This window comes from Rhamphochromis longiceps, linkage group LG22 (genome assembly GCF_057381845.1).
Source record: "Rhamphochromis longiceps isolate RC_006_pf linkage group LG22, R_longiceps_female_GT1.1, whole genome shotgun sequence".
In the NCBI taxonomy this organism is placed as follows: domain Eukaryota; kingdom Metazoa; phylum Chordata; class Actinopteri; order Cichliformes; family Cichlidae; genus Rhamphochromis; species Rhamphochromis longiceps.
In genome coordinates this window covers 17,707,286-17,725,242 of record NC_140577.1, presented here as the reverse complement: position 1 = coordinate 17,725,242, position 17,957 = coordinate 17,707,286, and the positions used below count along the sequence as shown (strand labels likewise).

The following is a 17,957-nucleotide window of genomic DNA, read 5'->3' as shown; positions in this document are numbered from 1 at the left end:
ATAGGTGGTTAACGCAGCGCTCAAGCTGTGCTTGAATTACCTGTAGGCGGGAAAAGCTGAAGGTAAAATTGTTAACCTGGAAATTGCTCTAATCAACTTTTACAGTTAGCTACAACTATCTATAAAATATATGTAACAAGATTTCGCAGTTGGTATAAATTACCACATGATGGTAACTAGCCATTTTGTCAAGTTGTAACTGTAAAACACAATAAAAAATCCTAACACTTAATCTTTTGCTAGCCTAAAGACATCTAACCTACTCATTTCGCTTTCTCCCTCAATCAAAATGGTGGCTCAAAGTAATTGGGTACGGAAAGTAGCATGATATGACATCACACGTCAAAGACCACCCATTTAGCTCATTTTCTCGACACCTCATTGGTTGGGCTTGAGCATGTATCACGTGACTTGCTGCTGTGGGGGGGGGGTCGCAGGAGCCACGCCCCCTACCTAGCTATTAGATGGGAATGGTAAATGTGGGCTCACCAGGTCAGATGTGGCATGAAATTCAGAAAGTGAACCACAGAGTGCGTCACCTGGGCAACCTGGAGCCGGGCTGAGGGTTCCAGTGAGAGAATAAAAAGTTATTCGGGTTTTAGCAGGCGAGCGCTCCCATTGGTCAGTTTGTGCTGTATGCAAATGAGGCAGCTACGTCAGATCCTGAACTTAAGCGCCATTTTTTCCTCAATAGGGGGGAAGAAAGGGACAAAAGCTGGACCAAAAAAGAAAAAAGATAACTTGTCTCCGGAGTGGTTTCGCAAACATCACGTTTCATATTTAAGCAGGGTGTTCGTAGAGCGGTGTGCACGGACAGCGAATGCCGCTCGGGGGAGCGTCTGCGCGCAGCACCGCCAGTAGACGCAGCTCACTGACACACACAGTTGCGGGCCGGTGGAAGTGGGAAAACCCTTAGCTCTGTCGGTGGTGGCACAGCGACAACTAACGTTAATCTACGCTGAAAATTGGACGAGGTAAATATGTGCGAGGAGGCTGTGGGCATCCTCGTGTAGGCGGATGCGCCCTCGCCGTCTTAGTCACCGGCTTGTTGTCAGCGTGCCTCCCCGGGCTTTTTTAGGACTTCAGTACGGCCAGCAGACACATTGTAGTGTTAGCATGGATGGCATGTGTGAGGGGGACAGGCTTTTAGTTTACAGGTGATCTAAATCTCGCACTTTTAACTGACTGAAAATAACTTTTTTTGTAGTGCTCACTGGCGAACGGCTGGTGTTTTTGCACAGATGCTGAGAGTGATATCAGCTGATGCACACTAACTGTTACGGCTTTTATTTGTGTTACCACAGAGCCTGTGCAGACATTATACCCATATTCAGCCATGCTGTGATTCTCATCAATCAGTACTAAATACAGGCAGGTTGTCACTATGCTGCAGTGGATTATTTAACTACATCATTATTACCCCGTCCGTTATTCCATCTTCATTTACTGTTTATGTGTTTTATTTATTGGCATAATAGGGTTATAAATTATTGATGTAATACTGCATACATTACCTGACCTCAGCTAACCTTTGTTATTCTGCCCAGTGTGTGCCATGTTCACCTTTTCACCATACTATTCACTTGTTTTGGGGCTACAGAAAATATTTTTACTAATTTAATGATGCTACAATTAAAAAACAATGGTAATTTTGTAGGCTGAGAAATATGATGTATGTTTGCACTATAAATGCAATAAAAGCATATTTTGATAATTATTTTATAATTAATAGAAGAGCGCGAATGCTTTGTAACCAGTTGAAAACTTATTTTCCTTTATAAGGGCTTGTGAGGAATCATGTATCAGGTCCCAGTTGGAAATATCGAAAAGATCCGCAAAGCGAGGAAGGCAGTGAAGAGCATCTTGAGTGAGATCGGCCTGGAAGACTGTCAGAACCTGCTGAAGGTAGGTTTCTGTCGTGGAGAATAATCTGACAGATCTCTGGGCTTGAGTGTTGTTTACTCTGTTGTGCTCTAGTAACAGCAACTCAAGTAGAAAGAAAGCAGAACATGCTGATTTTCAGAAATGCGTTAGCCCATGTTTGTTTGAAAATAACATAAAAGCATAACATACCTAATTAGTTTAATTGGTGACCGTTCAGCAACATGGCTGGGTATAAGAAGAAGTCTCTTCAAAAAGAATAGTGGCCCTCAGTGTAAAAACCGCAGCATTTGGGTGTTTCATCATCTACATTGTCGTAAAAATGTGGCGTCTTAAGGGTTTTGCGCTGGTTGTGGCTGCGATAGTTGCCCTAAGGAGGCCCGGGATCAGAGAGGACGGAGTGCTCAGTGGATTTTCTTCACTCATTGATTTATTAGAAATGCCAGAGACACAGGGGGTTGGCTCACAGCTGTTAGTGCCCTGCCTAGGCTTTGAGCCGAGGTTGGCAAACGTGTGGCTCCCTCTCCCTGCAGCTAAGACAAAAGAAAGAGAGAGGAGGAAAAAAATGACTTTATTATGGAGTAGTTATTTTTCATTTTTAGTTCTTGTATTTGTGAGTAATGTTTTACATTTTCCAGTTGTAAAAATGTTCTGCCTTTTAAAAAACAAAAAAATGAATCAGTTAAATCAGAGCCTGCACCACCTTACGTTTTGCTGGACCTGGCATGGATGTAGAAAAATAAATGGGTTCAAAGTCCCTTCCCACTGTTTGTTATGGACTCCAACCCAAAAGAGGAAACATTTGATTGATTGATTGATTGATTGAATCTTTATTTTGAACATGTTGAAAAAGTATAAAAAAATAGAATTAAAAGAGACAAATGAACAAAGCAAACAAAAGGAAAACGAGCAACCACAACTCCAAATAACGTCCATGTTCAAAAAGGAGCAGGAAGAAGCATAAGCTTATTTAATCCCACCCCTTTTCCACTATCTAGTATCAATAGACTACAGAAATACCTCCTTGCAATTACATTATATGTTATGTGTAAATTTTTTTTTTTAATATATACACATATGTTTCTATCTATCCATACATGCGTATATACGCACATATACACATTTTCAATAACCCCATTAACACCTCAAGGATACACAACCTACAATTATTATATATATATATATATATATATATATATATATATATATATATATTACCCATACCAACAAACCCGTGCATGCGCACACACATGAAAATATTAGACAAGAACACCCTATCAAATCTCTACCTGTACCCTGTAAAAACCATATCCTTAAACCGCTTTTTAAACTGTGCCATGCTCGGACATTGCTTCATATCTATACTTAGTCTGTTCCACAGCTTCACTCCACACACAGAGATGCAAAAACTTTTTAATGTTGTACGGATACGAGGATGTTTTAAATTTAATTCCCCCCTCAAATTGTATCCCCGTTCCCTTTTAGAAAACATTTTTAGAATATTGTCAGGAAGCAGGTTATTTATTGCTTTATATATAATTTGTGCTGTGAGAAAATGAACCAGATCTGTGAATTTTAGAATTTTTGATTTTAAGAATAGTGGATTTGTATGATCTCTGTAACCAGTTTTATGGATTATCCTTATGGCCCTTTTTTGTAATATAAAGATTGATGATAGCGAACATTTGTAAGTATTGCCCCAAACCTCTGCACAGTAATTCAAATACGGTGCAATCAGAGGAAAGTGGAGAGTCTTACACTGTATTAGCAGATTCGGTGAGCTTGATCTGGATGACAAACTAGCAAAAAGAAAAATAAAACAAACAAGCACGTAGCATTGCTGTTATATTTAGGGAGGGTCAAAAATGTTTCTTTTGATGGTAAGGGTTGCCCACCTCTGCTGTGTGAAGCTGGTCACCTCTGAATGTTGAGAGCTGAATCTTGCATTTTTCTGTTGTCGATATTTTAATGGAAGTTAAGGTGGAGTGTTGGTGGGACAGGCTCTGTTGTTGCTCATTACATGACACACACACAGGACACACACACAGGACACAAACTGATAATAAACAGTAGTTTGTGCACAGAGATTGGTGCACACAGCTGTCAAATTCCGCTTTCACATATTTTGTTTATTTTCATTCTCTGTCAGTGATGGATAATACTTACATAATATACTGACGTCTCTGAAACAATACAGCTGTTAAAGTCGAGTAGATCTACGATGTGTCTGAATCTCAGTCTTATGTTGTCCTGATGTCTCTGAACTAGGGCTGCCACGATTAGTCGACTAGTCACGATTACGTCGACTATCAAAATCGTAGACGACTGATTTAATAGTCGACGCGTCGTTTGAAGCTTTGTAAGATCCCAAAAGCAGGAATAAGTAGCAGGATTTAAGAGTGTAATAACGGACTGAAACAGAAGATGGCAGCACTGCATGTACAAGGATGCCAGCTGCCGTTAAACCCCGAAGAAGAAGAAACTGTGTCCCAGAATTCATAGCGCGGCCCAGCGCAGTTGTCAACAATGGCGGCAGCTAGTTAGTTTTAATATTACTCTTATTATTCTTTCTGGGTCACAAAATAAACGTTTAACATATTTTCAGGCGAGAATGTAGCTGTGTAAACCTCAAATATCTGCTCAGTTTATCAAGACACCACATATTTTCAAAAGCGCTCCGACGTTTTCGGAGGCGTCTGTTACCCACTAGCTCGATAGCTAGCCGGGGGCCATGAGAGCACCGGACTCCCGGCAGATCGTTTTCAAACCCACCGCCCTACTCAGGTTAAACATATACAAGTCACTTAGATAACTTAAAAATGTTATTGTTTGGCTTTTTTCAGTATTTTATTTGTTCCTGAGTAAATCGGCTGAGTTTATTAAACTCCACCGAAACAATCTGCACATTTAATTAGAATTCAATTAACTATCATCTTGTCTTTATTTTTAGTTAGCACAGACCTTAAACACTTAAAGCTGTAAGCTAATGATAGTTATATAAGAGCAGATGCTGCTGGTGCAATAAGCTGTATTTTTACGTCCAATGGATGATGATCTGATTAGTCGACTAATCGCAAAAATAATCGGTGACTAGTCGACTATCAAAATAATCGTTTGTGGCAGCCCTACTCTGAACTAGGGCTGCCACAAACGATTATTTTGATAGTCGACGTAATCGTGACTAGTCGACTAATCGTGGCAGCCCTACTCTGAACGTGACTTGGGATTTTTCAGACCAAAAGAAGTCTAAGCATCTGCCTACTGCTGATTGTGTGTCATAGCACCTCCTTCACTTGTTATAAATTCTTGCAGCATCACATCAGCAGAGTTTGTGAGAGTTTCTTTAAACTGAGACTGATGTGCACATTTTTACGTGTGATACAGCTTCGATAAACAATGATTTGTGGGTTTAATCAGACATCAGATTTGCAGCTAGTTTGGCGAGCATGCGTAGTTCGTGCATTTCAATGTAAATTCAGTGAGGTTACAGAAAACGGCCAGGTGTGCAGTCATCCACTCGGACCCTCACACTAAATTTACATCATTGGGACCCGAGCGGACTTACAGTTGCAGAAAATATAGTCCCAGCTTTAGCTAGTACGCCCAGCTTGTTGTCTCGAATGTGCCCACATTGGTATTGCAGTTCTACTTTGGAAAATCTGAATGTACCATATTCAAGTCTGTATACTTCACAAAAATGTGCAGAAAACCAACATGTTTGCAAGTGATCAAGAATATGAACAGTTGTTATTTTGTTTCCAGTGTTGTGGAAATTTGTCTGAATTAATAATATGTTAAAATATAGATTTATCAATGACAGAGCATCACTTTAGTGGGGACACGTACGTTACAGCTATAGTTTCATATCCTCTTCACATAAGGAAGTACTGTCAACACGCAACTAGGCTGACCTTGTTGCTTATCAGAGAGCCAAAACAAACAGCAGACAGTACAGAAGGTTTGGGTTACAGCATTTTTCAGAGAAGTTCTTGCTTATTTCACTAAGATGATGCCAACCTACATTAGGTATATATTCCAACAGCATGACTCTGCAGTATGAGTTCAGGAGCTAAAATGGCCTGCCTGCGCTCCAGAAATGTCACCCACTGCAGAGATCTTGTACTCGTCGTTGAAAAAGAGGTGGTAATATTGCATCAAGCAAGAATGAGGAAAATATGAAGCTGTTTGCCTCCTAAGTTCTCACATGTTTACAGGGTGTTGTTTAGTCCCAACTTCTCAAAATATTTTGCAAATGGGGTTTTTAATCCCAAACACTCATCCCATTCTGCTGCATCCACACAAACTCATCACTGATTCTGCTTTACAGCTTTACACTGTAAAGTAGGGCTGGGCCATGTTATACCGTTCACGGTAATACCGGTATAATGTTAGGCAACGATAGGAAAATGAAATATCGCGATAGAATATGAGTAAACGCGCATGCGCAGTGCCTTTGTGTTCATGCGCACATGGCCGATTGTTGAGTGAAACAGATGAACCAGAATTGGTTTGTAAAAATGGTGCAACTTCAGTGATGTGGAACTGGTTTGGTGTTTGTCCGTCAGATACACGACAAAGCACATTTTTTTTACAGAACATGCAAGCGGCCGTTGTTATTGTCGTATTTGTCGGACTAAGATGCTCTTAAATCTGGGAGTAATCTGGGTCCTAAACTCCGTATACTTCAGGTCAAACGAACACTGCAGCATCACTTAGAGTTAAAAACTGTCTAAATTCTTTCATCTTTAATAAAACGATCAGCATTGCTGCTTTACCAGGTGTAACTATGAAGTTTAACTTCCAGGCATCCATGAAAACAAAAGTTATTACATTTAACGGAGTTAGAAGTTAGCAGGAAGCTAGCGGAAGTTAGCTCGCTAGTTTCGCTAGTTACCTAAGCATGATATTGCATGTTCTGACTGAGAGATTTCTGAAAAAAATCAAACGTACAGCTCTGCTATCACTTCCAACATAAATGAAGACAGGAAACTAAACAGCAGTGACGTTTGTAGGGTTACTGAAGTTGGGCTAGCTGGTATATAATGATGTGCTACGTGACCGCTAGCGACAAAGCTATGTTAGCATAACATAAACAGTGAAGCTGGAGGACGAACACTAACACTTTTCCACTTATAAAAGTTAACGTTAAAGTTCCTGATAGTTAGAGACAAATGCAATCGCATGGTAGGATGCTGTAAACGGACCAAACTTCAGTCAGGAGAACAACTGAGATAATCCATCCACAATACAAGGTTAGTCATTAATATACTGCAACGACATGGGAATAGAGCAGCTGCCAGAGAATTCAACATTAATGAATCAATGGTACAGAAGTGGAGGAAGCAAGAAGAATGAGTTTAATAAAGTTTGATTTATCTGACTGCTTTGTTTCGCTTAATGTCCCTTATAATCCCGTGCACCTTATGGTCCGAAAAATACGTACTGCACACTGCAGTTTAATGTTGCAAAGCACCTCTTTTTAACCATATAACCATATTATACGTGGTTATGCTCATGATATGTCAGCCCATTTCTACTGGAAATGCCTTTTGGTTAAACTTTCAGCAAGGAATTTGCATTTGCACTGTTACATTTTTCTAAAGCTTTAATGTACATAAAAACCAGCTTCCTGTTTAAGTGAAAATAAATGGAAGGTTGTCTTTTTGCGCTAGTAATGTTGTGGAGTTGTATTTTGTCTCGCATCAATTATATCGTCAATTATATCGTTATCGCAAATTTTCAAATATATATCGTGATAAATATTTTTGGCCATATCGCCCTGCTCTACTGTAAAGTGCAAATGGATCCAATCATCATGATCTCACATTTACATAAGAGTAGCACTCACAGGGAGACTGTATGATGCTTTGTTAAATACTAAACAAGTTGGGCATTTTTCACTGACTAGGCTAGACAGTTAAAAATCAAGATACTGTATTAACTATTAATTGCATCCATTATTGCAGTAACAGTTTACAAAACTAGCTTCAGCTGCTCCCTTGACACAAGGAATCACTTGTAGCTCAGTAGCTCTGCTTGTCTCTGCTCTGACGATGCAATGCACTGCAACTTTATAAAAAAAACAGCAAATGGGGAAAAAACTGCAAAAGCACAAAAAATAGAACGGGATTAGATAAAACAAAATCTCAAAAAACACAAAAGAAGTGCTTTACTTTGACAGAGCATCTACGGAAGTGAAAAGGTGCAGGTAATGTGTGTTTTAATTGGATGATTCATATAATCATGTTTGCTATTAGCCGTTTACTGGTGGTGCCTGGGCGTGACACGGTGGGACCACCTCATGAACATTAACATCCGAAAGCGGCTGGGCATCGCACCAATCACGGAGAAGAGCAAGTAGCACGACTGCGATGGTATGGACGCGTGGTCAGAAGTGACAAAAACTTGTTGACAAGAACAGCACTAAGACTCAGCGACCAAGGGGCAGACCAAAAAGGTGATGGATGGACCGAATTAAAGACTATGTGAAGAAGATGGAGGTGGCTTTGCAGAAAAGCGGACCTCGCAGAGCGGGAATAATGCTAGGAGGAAGAAAAAGAAGCTATTAGCCGTTTACTGTTAGCTTGCCAAGTCTGCAGCTTTTCCATCTTTATTTTTTTTTTTTGGCTCCACAGAAACACTTCTGTTATGTTTTGTGTTCTTTTGCAGCGTTTTTTCTATTTGCTGGGTTTTTGTTTTTTTTGTTTTTTTTTTTAAGTTGCAGTGTGTTTGGCACCTCAGGGCCACCGTATTTTCTGACACAAACTCTGATATAATTTTTGGTTCCTGGTGTAATTCTATAAATTAGGTTTTAACTATTAAAAAGTAATGACAGCTGCTTTAGGACAGAGAAGCTCTTAAAGAGTTTTTAGGCCTCAGAAACTGCTGCAGCTGGTGGCAGTGGCCTGGCTGGAGGTGTCATGTTTTCAGGTTTCCGTCTGCCCATCGGTCCTATTCTTGTGAACACGATACCTCAGACATGTCTTGAGGGAACTGCCTCTAAAATGACTTGAAAGGATTCGCTTGAACTCGAGAACAAACTTTGTAAAAAAAGGTCTTTGAGGATGCAAATGAGCATGATTGGTCTGCTTGTAGATGAGGAAAAAGAGTTTGAGTTTTAACCTTAAAACCAAATCCGTTAATTTTGGTGGGGTTTTTTTTAGCAATTTGATGAGTAAAATATTTAAGTAATAAAAGCCTGCTTTAAAAAATTTTAAAAAGTCAGTTGAAAAAATATTTATATGACCGTTCTTGTGGTTTTCCACTGGAGGGAAGGCCAAAACCCTCTCAGTGAGAGGCCCTGAACCTACATTTCCCACTTCAGATGCTCAGTTTGTGACAATGATCTTTATCACCTTAAAACCTCGAGTGACTGTAAAGATTGTCTTTGTTGCTGGGAGGAAGATGTGTAGAACATGAGGCTTACAATCTGTCATAGCTGTGTTCTGTCTGCTTTATTTTTATTTATTTATTTATTTATTTATTTATTTATTTTTTAAATAAATACAGTTAAATTTCTTTAAAGTCTGTATTACTTTGTTTTACATGAGATGCAGGCTGAAGTGAAGGGTTGGTGGTTGGGGACACCATATCTAGGTTATTCTGTTGTTGTCATGGCAACAGGTGGGGTTGGGTGATGTGATGTGATGTGGCCTGATAACTGTCAAGAGATGTCTGTGGTGTTGGGTAAGTGAGCAGGGTAATAATGAATTGGCATAAGTGCATTAGACTGAATTAACCTTCGCTAAACACAGCTGTAAATGGAAGTTGATAAGTTGGAGTTTCACACAGTGTTTTTACTTTTATTTGAAATATGTGTGTTCTGTGCAGGAAATAAATGAAAACTCTGAGAAAAACTCGGATGAAGATGATGCTTTTCAGGAAACTGAGTGGATGGATTTTGCGGAAGGATACTACAGCAGAATGCAAAAGAAGGTAAACCTGATATTTAAAAAAAAAAAAATTTTTTTCTCATGCTGTGGATTCTTTAAAAGCACTTTTTTTTTGCCTCCTCTTACGCTTTCATTGTCTTTTCTCCGTCCTCAGTGGCCGTATCGGTCTCGATCTCTGTGCTGCAGCCTGTGCAAGTACTCTTCACAAAACATCTACAACTTCAGGAGCCATGTCTCCCGCTGCCACGGTTACGTCCAGTCCTTCTGTGCGCTGACACCCTGCTCACAGTGCGTCTTCATCGGCCACCCCAAGGTTGTGAAGAAGCACATGCTGTTCTTCCACGCCAAACTCCCTGTGTCAAACACCCAGATACCGCTGCAGAGGGAAACATCTTTACCCACCCATCGTGGAAACGAGAGGTATCAGTGTCGAAGATGTGCGTTTCCCACATCTTCTATCTTTGCAATGAAGAAGCACATTATTCTGAAGCACATGGAGAGTTTGGCAGAGCAGTACATCGGTTACAGGTTGCACCTTCAGGGGAATTCATCTGTCAAAGTGTATTGCTGCAAGATGTGCAAGGTGAACACTGGAACTCTAGACCAAATGTTGCATCACATGCTCATCGAGCCATCACATTATACAGTAAGCACACAAGTGCAGGTTCTGATTTATGAGAATAAGAACTACATTGTTAAACCGACTCCTAATGGGAATGGTGTGTTTGTGACATTCCCAAGTATTGCTCCCAAACCACAGCAACCTCAAATGCTCAATAGTAAATCTTTGGTCTTGCCAAGTAACGGCCAACCTGCTGGGACTGTAGTGACATTACAGCAAGTACAAGGGACTGCAAACAGTACCACTCTGATCTGTGGCCCTGGAACAAACCAAGCTTTCCTGCCACCTCAGGCCTCAGCGCTAGTGCAGCTAGCTAGTGCTGAGGCTAAAGGTTTGCTTCAGCCCGGTGCCACGATAGCCCTCCGAAGTGCTTTGCCCCAAGGACCGCCTATGGTCCACCTTCCCACAGTTTCGAATCTTGCTCTAAAACAGGCGCCAGTGACCTTAACTCCCGCTTCAGCGCCTCCTTCAGCTCCTGCTCCTGCACAACAGACCCCACAAGCGCAGCAGATCCTCCTTCAGTCGGGACTGCAGGCGAACGTAGCAGCTGGACCTGGGACTGTACCCAAGCCTGCTGCAGTTACACACAGTTTAGCAACAAACCAAATCGGCCTACAAGGTACTATGTTGACTTCACAGTCTCTGCTGAGTCACCTGATCCCGACTGGCAACAAGGTGAACGGAATGCCCACGTACACTTTTGCTCCCCTGCAAGTAGCAGTGCCAGTCTCTCACAGCACAAGTACTGCCCTCAAGTCAGTTGAACAAATAAATTCCACGCCACAAACTAAGAAATGGATAACCTGTCCCCTCTGCAATGAACTCTTCCCTTCCAATGTCTTTGACATGCACACCGAGGTCGCCCACCAGACAAAATCTTCCTCGTCCAAGTCAGAAAGTGTAGCTGCGCGAGCTGCATTCCTGAAAAAAATGCCTGACAAAACTGTGAAATGTCTAACCTGCAAAATTCTACTATCAGAAAAGAGCGTCTTCCAGCACCTGCTGCATGGCTTGAATTGCTTGTACTGCTCAGCCTTGTTCTTCTCAATCAAACAGCTCATCGAACATGTAAAGCAGCACAATCCTACAAGCAAGGCATACTGTGATTTCCTGAGGCAGAAGTACAGAGTCTACTCAAAGGGTGCTGGAGGGATCCTGTTCCCTTATTTTGACGTTCACACCTCTGCGCCAAGAGAGATCCTTGGTGACGCAGAGGTCAAGCTCGCCTTGGTCACAAGTTCCCTAGATCTGATTTTCTTTAAGTTGCAGCCCAGCAACCACCCGGAAATCTGCTCCGTACCCGTCAAAGTCAACAGCTCCTACTGTCCCTTTTGTGATGAAAAGTTTCAGCAGGAGTCAGACTACTTGCAGCACCTGAAACAGAAGCACTTTGTAGCACCCACTATCCACGCTATTCTCAAGACGGAGGCTTTCAAGTGCATATACTGCAACGGCGTGTACACAGGAAAGGTCACCCAGCAGGCTGTGATGCTCCACATTCAGCGATGTCGTTGTTCACCCAAGCCACAACAACCACCCACACCTGCTGCAGCACCCCAGCCGCCACCAAAACCAGCTCAGCAGGTCAATCAGGCTTCCGGTCTCTACTTCCTTCAAGTACCACAAGGGCTGACTATGAAACAGACATTGACTCCAGCTCGCGTGACTCCAGCTCGTGTGGCTCCAGCTCGGGTTGCTCCAGCTCGCTTGATTCCTATCGTGCGCCCCACAGAGCCTCCGGAAACCGAAGCAGAGCTGCAGTCGAAGAGGAGACTGGAAGCTGCGTGGCGGGAGGTCCTCGAGGCCAACAAACGAGAGCGAGAACACAGGGCAGCCATGCGCAAGAAGCGAGAGCAGGAGAAGTTGTTGCCTCCGCCAGAGCCCGAAGTTCAGAGCGACACGGCGGTCAAGCTGCTGCTGGAGCCCACCCCAACGGAGCGCCGCTGCAGCGAGGAGCGTAGAGACTTCATATCCAAATACTTCAACGTGAACCCGTACGCGACCAAAGCAGAGACCGAAGAGCTGTGCAAGAGGCTGTCTCTTACCAAGGCGGAGCTGGCGGCGCTCTTCAGCAAGAAACGCAGCAAGTGCATGAAGAGTCTCAAGAGGAACACTGCAGGCATCCTCCTCGGCTTCAACATGGCCGAACTGAGCAAACTCAAGCACAACCTGGTCATCCCGGAGCAGCAGCCTGCCGAATCAGCAGCTGACACGACAGAGGAGATGGAAAGCGGCGAAGACGCACCAGAACCGATGGACGAAAGTGGAAATGAAAAAGTCACAGGTGGGGAGCAGATGGAATGAGCTCAGAAGTGCGTGAAAGTGGAACCTGAAAAAGTGCAAAAAAATAAATAAAAATAAAATAATGCATTTAAAAGAAGAAAATAAGCTCATTAATAATGACCACGTTTGTGTTAACAGTCATCTGAGAGGTTGATCAAGCATTGTAAATGAATGATGTATAATCTTACATAGAAGCTTACCTGTAACAGAGGGTGGTTTATTAATGTAGCCTTCATTATTAGTGCTTCGTTTGACTTCAGTACTTCGTCAGTGGTCCATATTTTTCCACAGAAATGCAAAGCCTTGTGGGAAAGCAGGTCCAAGTGTATTGTCTGATACATTGCATTTAGCTAGATACGATATCTCTTTCCACAATGGTTTCGACTTAAGTGCTTCTGCCTCTTTTTGCTGCTTTTTGCAATCATTATTTTTGTTCATTTGTATTTGGTGCACACCGCAACACAAACAAGCTGATCAAACCAAGTTTTCCCTTTCCATGTTTGTTTGTTTGTTTGTTTGTTTGTTTTAACCGGTTCTCACCTTTGCCTTTTGATTTCTGCCACTGGATCTTTTAAGATTACTCACTCCACTTGTCCCTCAACATTTATACAGTTTAAGGAGATTACTATCTTTTTTATTTTCAATTTTTTTTCTCGCCCAGCTCATGTGGACCTACTGAGATGAATGCTCATCTCACAGTGTGGAAGTTAATCTTTTAAAGAATGTATAAGTGTTTTGAGTTCTGAACTTGCTGTTGGCCATGTTCCCCGCATGAGCCTTTGTTTTACTTTCAGATTAGATTATAATTTGTGCCATTGTGAAGTCTGCGCATTTCCTCAGATTTGAGGAAATTGTTCGGGAGATTCAGCAGAACCTAGAACGTGTTATTGGGTGTTCCCCGCATCGGTTTTCTGTTTTGTTTTCTATATACTTGTATTTTCTATAAGTCCAAGAGTATAAATATATTGAAATATTGGGAGGCGTTAAAATACACTGTCCAAAGCCACTGTGGTGTAAACAAAATAACATGGTTTCCTTTTACACGAATGGTCCATTTTTATTTTCATTTTGTAATAAAAATGTAATTTTTAATTAAGCTGTGTTAAAGCATCCCAAGGTATGTTTTTATTTTCCTTTTTTTCCCCCCTGTGTGTAATTACAAACTGCAGGCCCCTCTTTCTTTTCCTTTTTTCACAGAAGTGAACAAACTGGTTTAAAGTCATAATACAGGCAGTGCATTATGTGTAATAAAAGGCGGACAAGTTTAGAGTCTTAAGGGTGTGTCATCAGTGTTTAATATACCCCAGAGGAACACTGTGGTAACAAGTGTCTGCGCTGCATATTTTTAGTCTTTGAAATGAAACACATTTTTCAACACAATCTATTTGCTCAGCGGTGATTAAGACGTGGTTTGTGCTGGGCTCAGCCAAACGTCTCGTTATTAAATTGCATGCATTATTAAGTTCTGTCCACACAGTGGTGCCACTTTCATAACATGAGAGTTATTTGTGAAACAAAAAACATTTTTCCCTGTCCTGTTAATTATATCTCAGTCTCAATCTTGTTATATAATGGTAATCATTTATAATCATGTTTGAGGTTAAAAGGTCCATAATCTGCAAAAAAAGAAAACAAAAAAGCGATAACTTCCTCACCACAGTTCCTCCACCAATTAGCTGCTTTATATCTCATTCTGGTGCATTTCTGCTCACTTTCATTTCCAAGTTCAGGAACCTGAATTTGAACTGTTTAATCTCAGGTTCGTGATCGTTGGGATTTGGTCCAGGATCGAGGGGCCGCTGTAGTTGTTGGTTTGAACGGCCTCCAGGCTCTTCTTGTACTCTACGGGGAGTCCGTGCTGCTCCGCGCCCAGACACACCACCTTACGTGAGGCACAGCGTGATGCATACATGAGCAGATATTATGTTAAATATTACGTTTTGGTTTTTTTTTTTTAAAAAAAGAGAGATTTGTGTTGCAATGTACAGTAACACTCCCTGGCCACTTTATTAGGTACACATGTTCAGCTGCTAGTTAGTGCAATCTCTAATCGCCCACCAATCTCATGGAAGCAACTCTGTGCTTTTACAGATGTAGACATGGTTGAAGATCAGAACAGGAAATATAGGTGATTTAAGTGACTCTGAACGTGTCGTGTTGGTGACAGATGGTCTGCTGATCTGCGATTTTCCCACACAAGCATCTCTAGAGTTTACAGAGCATATTCTGCAAAAGAAGAAATTGAGACTCTCTGTGTGAAAATATCTTGTAGAGGTCAGAGGAGAATGAGGAAAATTAAACTTAATGAGTTGAACAACAGAAGGCTGGGAAAACTGTGGCTTGGTCTGATCAGTCTGGAGTTCTGCTGCAGTGTTCAGATGGTAGGATGAAAAATTAATGTAAACAACATGAAAGCATGGATCCATCCAGCCTTGTTTCAACAGTTCACGCTGGTACTAAGGGAGTGGGGGCTATTTTCTTTGCACACTTTGGCCTCTACTGAGCATTGTGTAATGCTACAGCCTACCTGAATATTGCTGCCTGAGTATGTCGCCTTTATAACCACACTGCAGCCATCTTCTGATGGCAGCTTCCAGTAGGATAAGACACCACGTCACAAAGCTCAAATCATGTCCACTCAAATGACATCCACAGTCACCAGATCTCAGTCCAGTAATGCACCTTTTGGATGTGCAGCTGACAAATGTGCAGCAACTGTGTGATGCTGTCCTGTCAATATAGAGTAAAATCTGATGAATGTTTCCAGCACCTTGTTGAATCTGTGCTATGAATAATTAAAGCAGCTCTGAAGAAAAAAAGGATGGTCCAACCTGGTGCTAGTAAGGTGTACCTAATAAAGTGGTGGGTGAGTGTATCTTATTTCATTGCATACTCTAAGAATCAGGGTGTTTTCCTTGCACCTGTTTGTATTGTGGCGAGGGAGGACAGGCGTGGAAGTTGTTCATCTGATACGTCCTGCAGAGCACGGTCCCGTTATCAGTCTCCACTGAGACCTCCAGTGGAGAGTATACACCAGCCTTCACTGCTTCCTGGCTAAAGAAGAACAAAAATTTAAAAAACAAAACAGTTGGTTAAAAGTACACAAATTAACTCAGAAATGGACCAATAGCTGCGTGTTCATGTGTGGCTCTCACTCATCAAGGCTTGAGAGGTGTTCGTTGTTCAAAGTCCAGATGACCCCCCACACTTCTGCGCCTGGATACGACTCAATGGTTGCCACGCCACCGTGCCAAGCATTGTCTATGTGTTCTTTCCACAGGCCAAAGTTCAGTTTGTAGTCCTATACACACACACACACACACACACAGAACAATGCCAGTCATTATGTGGAGATTTGCTACTTCTAATGCTCTTCATCTGAGTGGGAAACACTTTTCTTACCTTTAACATTATCTGCAGCTGGATACAAAGTAACAGCATTTCAACCAAGTCTCTTTGTTTTACTGTTATAATGTAAGAAGGGTGTTGTTTGTGATTTCAGCAGTGCCCCCCCCCCCGTGAGCTTGTTTTGCTGTTATACCAGAGTCAAACTGCAGTACACCCGAGTCCTGTTATTACAGCTGGCACATCAGAGGAGGTAGAGCAGCAACCTTTATTTGGCCAATCTAAGATGCTAATGCAGGAGGGGGCTGACTCAGTTGTTTTCCATATCCTTCATTCCTTCAAGACTTTTGAGAAATAATAAATTGTCATTTAAACCACTCGTTGACAAAGGACGGTTGAAAATAACTAGTAAATATCTCCCTCTTGGTACAAACGTGGTTAATGTTTAAATTTGTTTTTGCTAGCTAATGATCTGACACAAACAGGGGAGGTGCAACTCTCAGATGAACTCAGCTTCATCGGCAACCAGTCAAATCAATTATATAAACCACATTTAAAATTTTGGTATGATTTACGATAACTGTACTGTTTAATTTTCCATATAAACAAAAAGGAAGGACTGCTACTGTTTACAGCTAGTGTATATAGTTTTTGATTTTATTATGAGCTCATCAATTTCCTATAGTTTTGAATTTTCTAATTCATTTGAATTTTTATTCAGTTTATTATTATTATTTTTTATTAGTTTCAGTGTCAGTTTTAGTCCTCCAGCATATGAAGGGCATGTGCTGGATAAACAGAATAAAAACAACTTTTTCAAAGCCGTTGGCTCACAGTCTTGTTGACATCCGAAGTCTCATCGGGCAAGGTGTGAATATAGATTTTTACCAAACTACAAACTACTCAAACTAGGGATATTTTCCACTATGCTTTCTGTATTATTACTTATTATTATTTAGTTAGTTTTCCAAGTTAAGCTTAAGTTTATTAATTTTTTCTACTTTTTATTATTGCTGAGCCAAAAAGTGATTTCCAATGTTTCTTTGTCTTTATTACATGTAATATTTTTGCTTATGTTGATAAATGCCCTTATGACTCAGCATTATTGTACCTACTCTGCGTCCTACATTATAATCAATCTAGTTCTTTTTTTATACACACATATACTACAATTATTGCAATTTCCGATTCCCTTGTGTCCATATCTCTTTAAAAAATAATGTAAAAAAGACAGATTAAATTGATAAATTGAGGCTATATTAACCTCACACTGGAAAAACACCTGATTGTACCTTCTACCTAATACTGATTTGATATCATTCGTGAAACATTTTGGACAGGTTATAGACGCACAAATCACTTTTTGGACGACACCTCTGGCTAAAATACCCGAGGTCCAGCTGCGTTCACGTTGCCAGGGAACGAAGGTGATGTCAAAATCACTACACTGTGAACTTGGAGGTGTTCGTATTAACCACTAGAACAGTTAAGACCGAGATTAATACGTTAACAATTTAACACACCGCACAACCAAGCTAAAAATATGTTTATATTTAATGCAACCAAACAAGCCGTTTCATGGTCCCCGAATCTCTCATAATATCTAAATGTCACAAACTCGATAGCACATCATTGCCAATAGGTGGTTTACAGAAGCAATAATAAAGACTAAATACAATAATAATAAAGCTGTTTTTATTGTACACACCTTCAGGCGACCGGTCTTATAAAATGTCGCCGACGGGTTAGCCAGCTGTAGCCTTTCTTTCAATAAGTTGCTTCCGAAGGCGAAATACAGGAAGAAACCAGCGGCTCCCGACATCTCCATCTTACTTCGTGTGGCTCGAGACCAAACGGGCACGAGGAACCTCTATGCTTCTTGCAACCAATGTTGGTGTGCCGGAGGTGTCGGTTGCACCTGCTTGCCCGGTGGA

The 17,957-nt window shown here is 41.2% G+C and overlaps 2 protein-coding genes across 3 annotated transcripts; one reads left to right on the top strand and one right to left on the bottom strand.

Moving 5' to 3' along the window:
• The first annotated feature begins 518 nt into the window (after positions 1-518).
• On the top strand, positions 519-13,774 carry adnp2b (ADNP homeobox 2b). The gene is made up of 4 exons (XM_085395598.1): positions 519-974; positions 1,783-1,905; positions 9,712-9,816; positions 9,928-13,774. Exons 2-4 carry the CDS (start codon positions 1,798-1,800, stop codon positions 12,697-12,699), a joined length of 2,985 nt encoding a protein of 994 aa, XP_085251724.1. The 5' UTR covers positions 519-974; positions 1,783-1,797; the 3' UTR covers positions 12,700-13,774.
• Positions 13,775-13,922: 148 nt separating this feature from the next.
• On the bottom strand, positions 13,923-17,957 carry ggcta (gamma-glutamylcyclotransferase a). 2 transcript variants are annotated; one of them, XM_085395600.1, is made up of 5 exons: positions 17,732-17,957; positions 15,834-15,979; positions 15,600-15,732; positions 14,391-14,560; positions 13,923-14,294 (listed from the first exon to the last, which is right to left on the bottom strand). In XM_085395600.1, the coding sequence occupies exons 1-4, from the start codon at positions 17,849-17,851 to the stop codon at positions 14,405-14,407; spliced, it is 555 nt and encodes a 184-aa protein (XP_085251726.1). In that variant the 5' UTR covers positions 17,852-17,957; the 3' UTR covers positions 13,923-14,294; positions 14,391-14,404. The 2 variants fall into 2 exon arrangements, with proteins under 2 accessions (XP_085251726.1, XP_085251725.1); XM_085395599.1 differs by having other exon boundaries at positions 13,923-14,560.

Coding starts and splice junctions, on each gene's coding strand:
- ggcta (XM_085395599.1), bottom strand. CDS start 17,851: ATGGAGATGTCGGGAGCCGCTGGTTTCTTCCTGTATTTCGCCTTCGGA. Junction 15,733..15,833: donor CACCTCTCAAGCCTTGATGA/GTGAGAGCCACA, acceptor GTTCTTCTTTAG/CCAGGAAGCAGTGAAGGCTG. Junction 14,561..15,599: donor CCTCGCCACAATACAAACAG/GTGCAAGGAAAA, acceptor GCCTCACGTAAG/GTGGTGTGTCTGGGCGCGGA.
- adnp2b (XM_085395598.1), top strand. CDS start 1,798: ATGTATCAGGTCCCAGTTGGAAATATCGAAAAGATCCGCAAAGCGAGG. Junction 1,906..9,711: donor ACTGTCAGAACCTGCTGAAG/GTAGGTTTCTGT, acceptor TGTTCTGTGCAG/GAAATAAATGAAAACTCTGA. Junction 9,817..9,927: donor ACAGCAGAATGCAAAAGAAG/GTAAACCTGATA, acceptor CTCCGTCCTCAG/TGGCCGTATCGGTCTCGATC.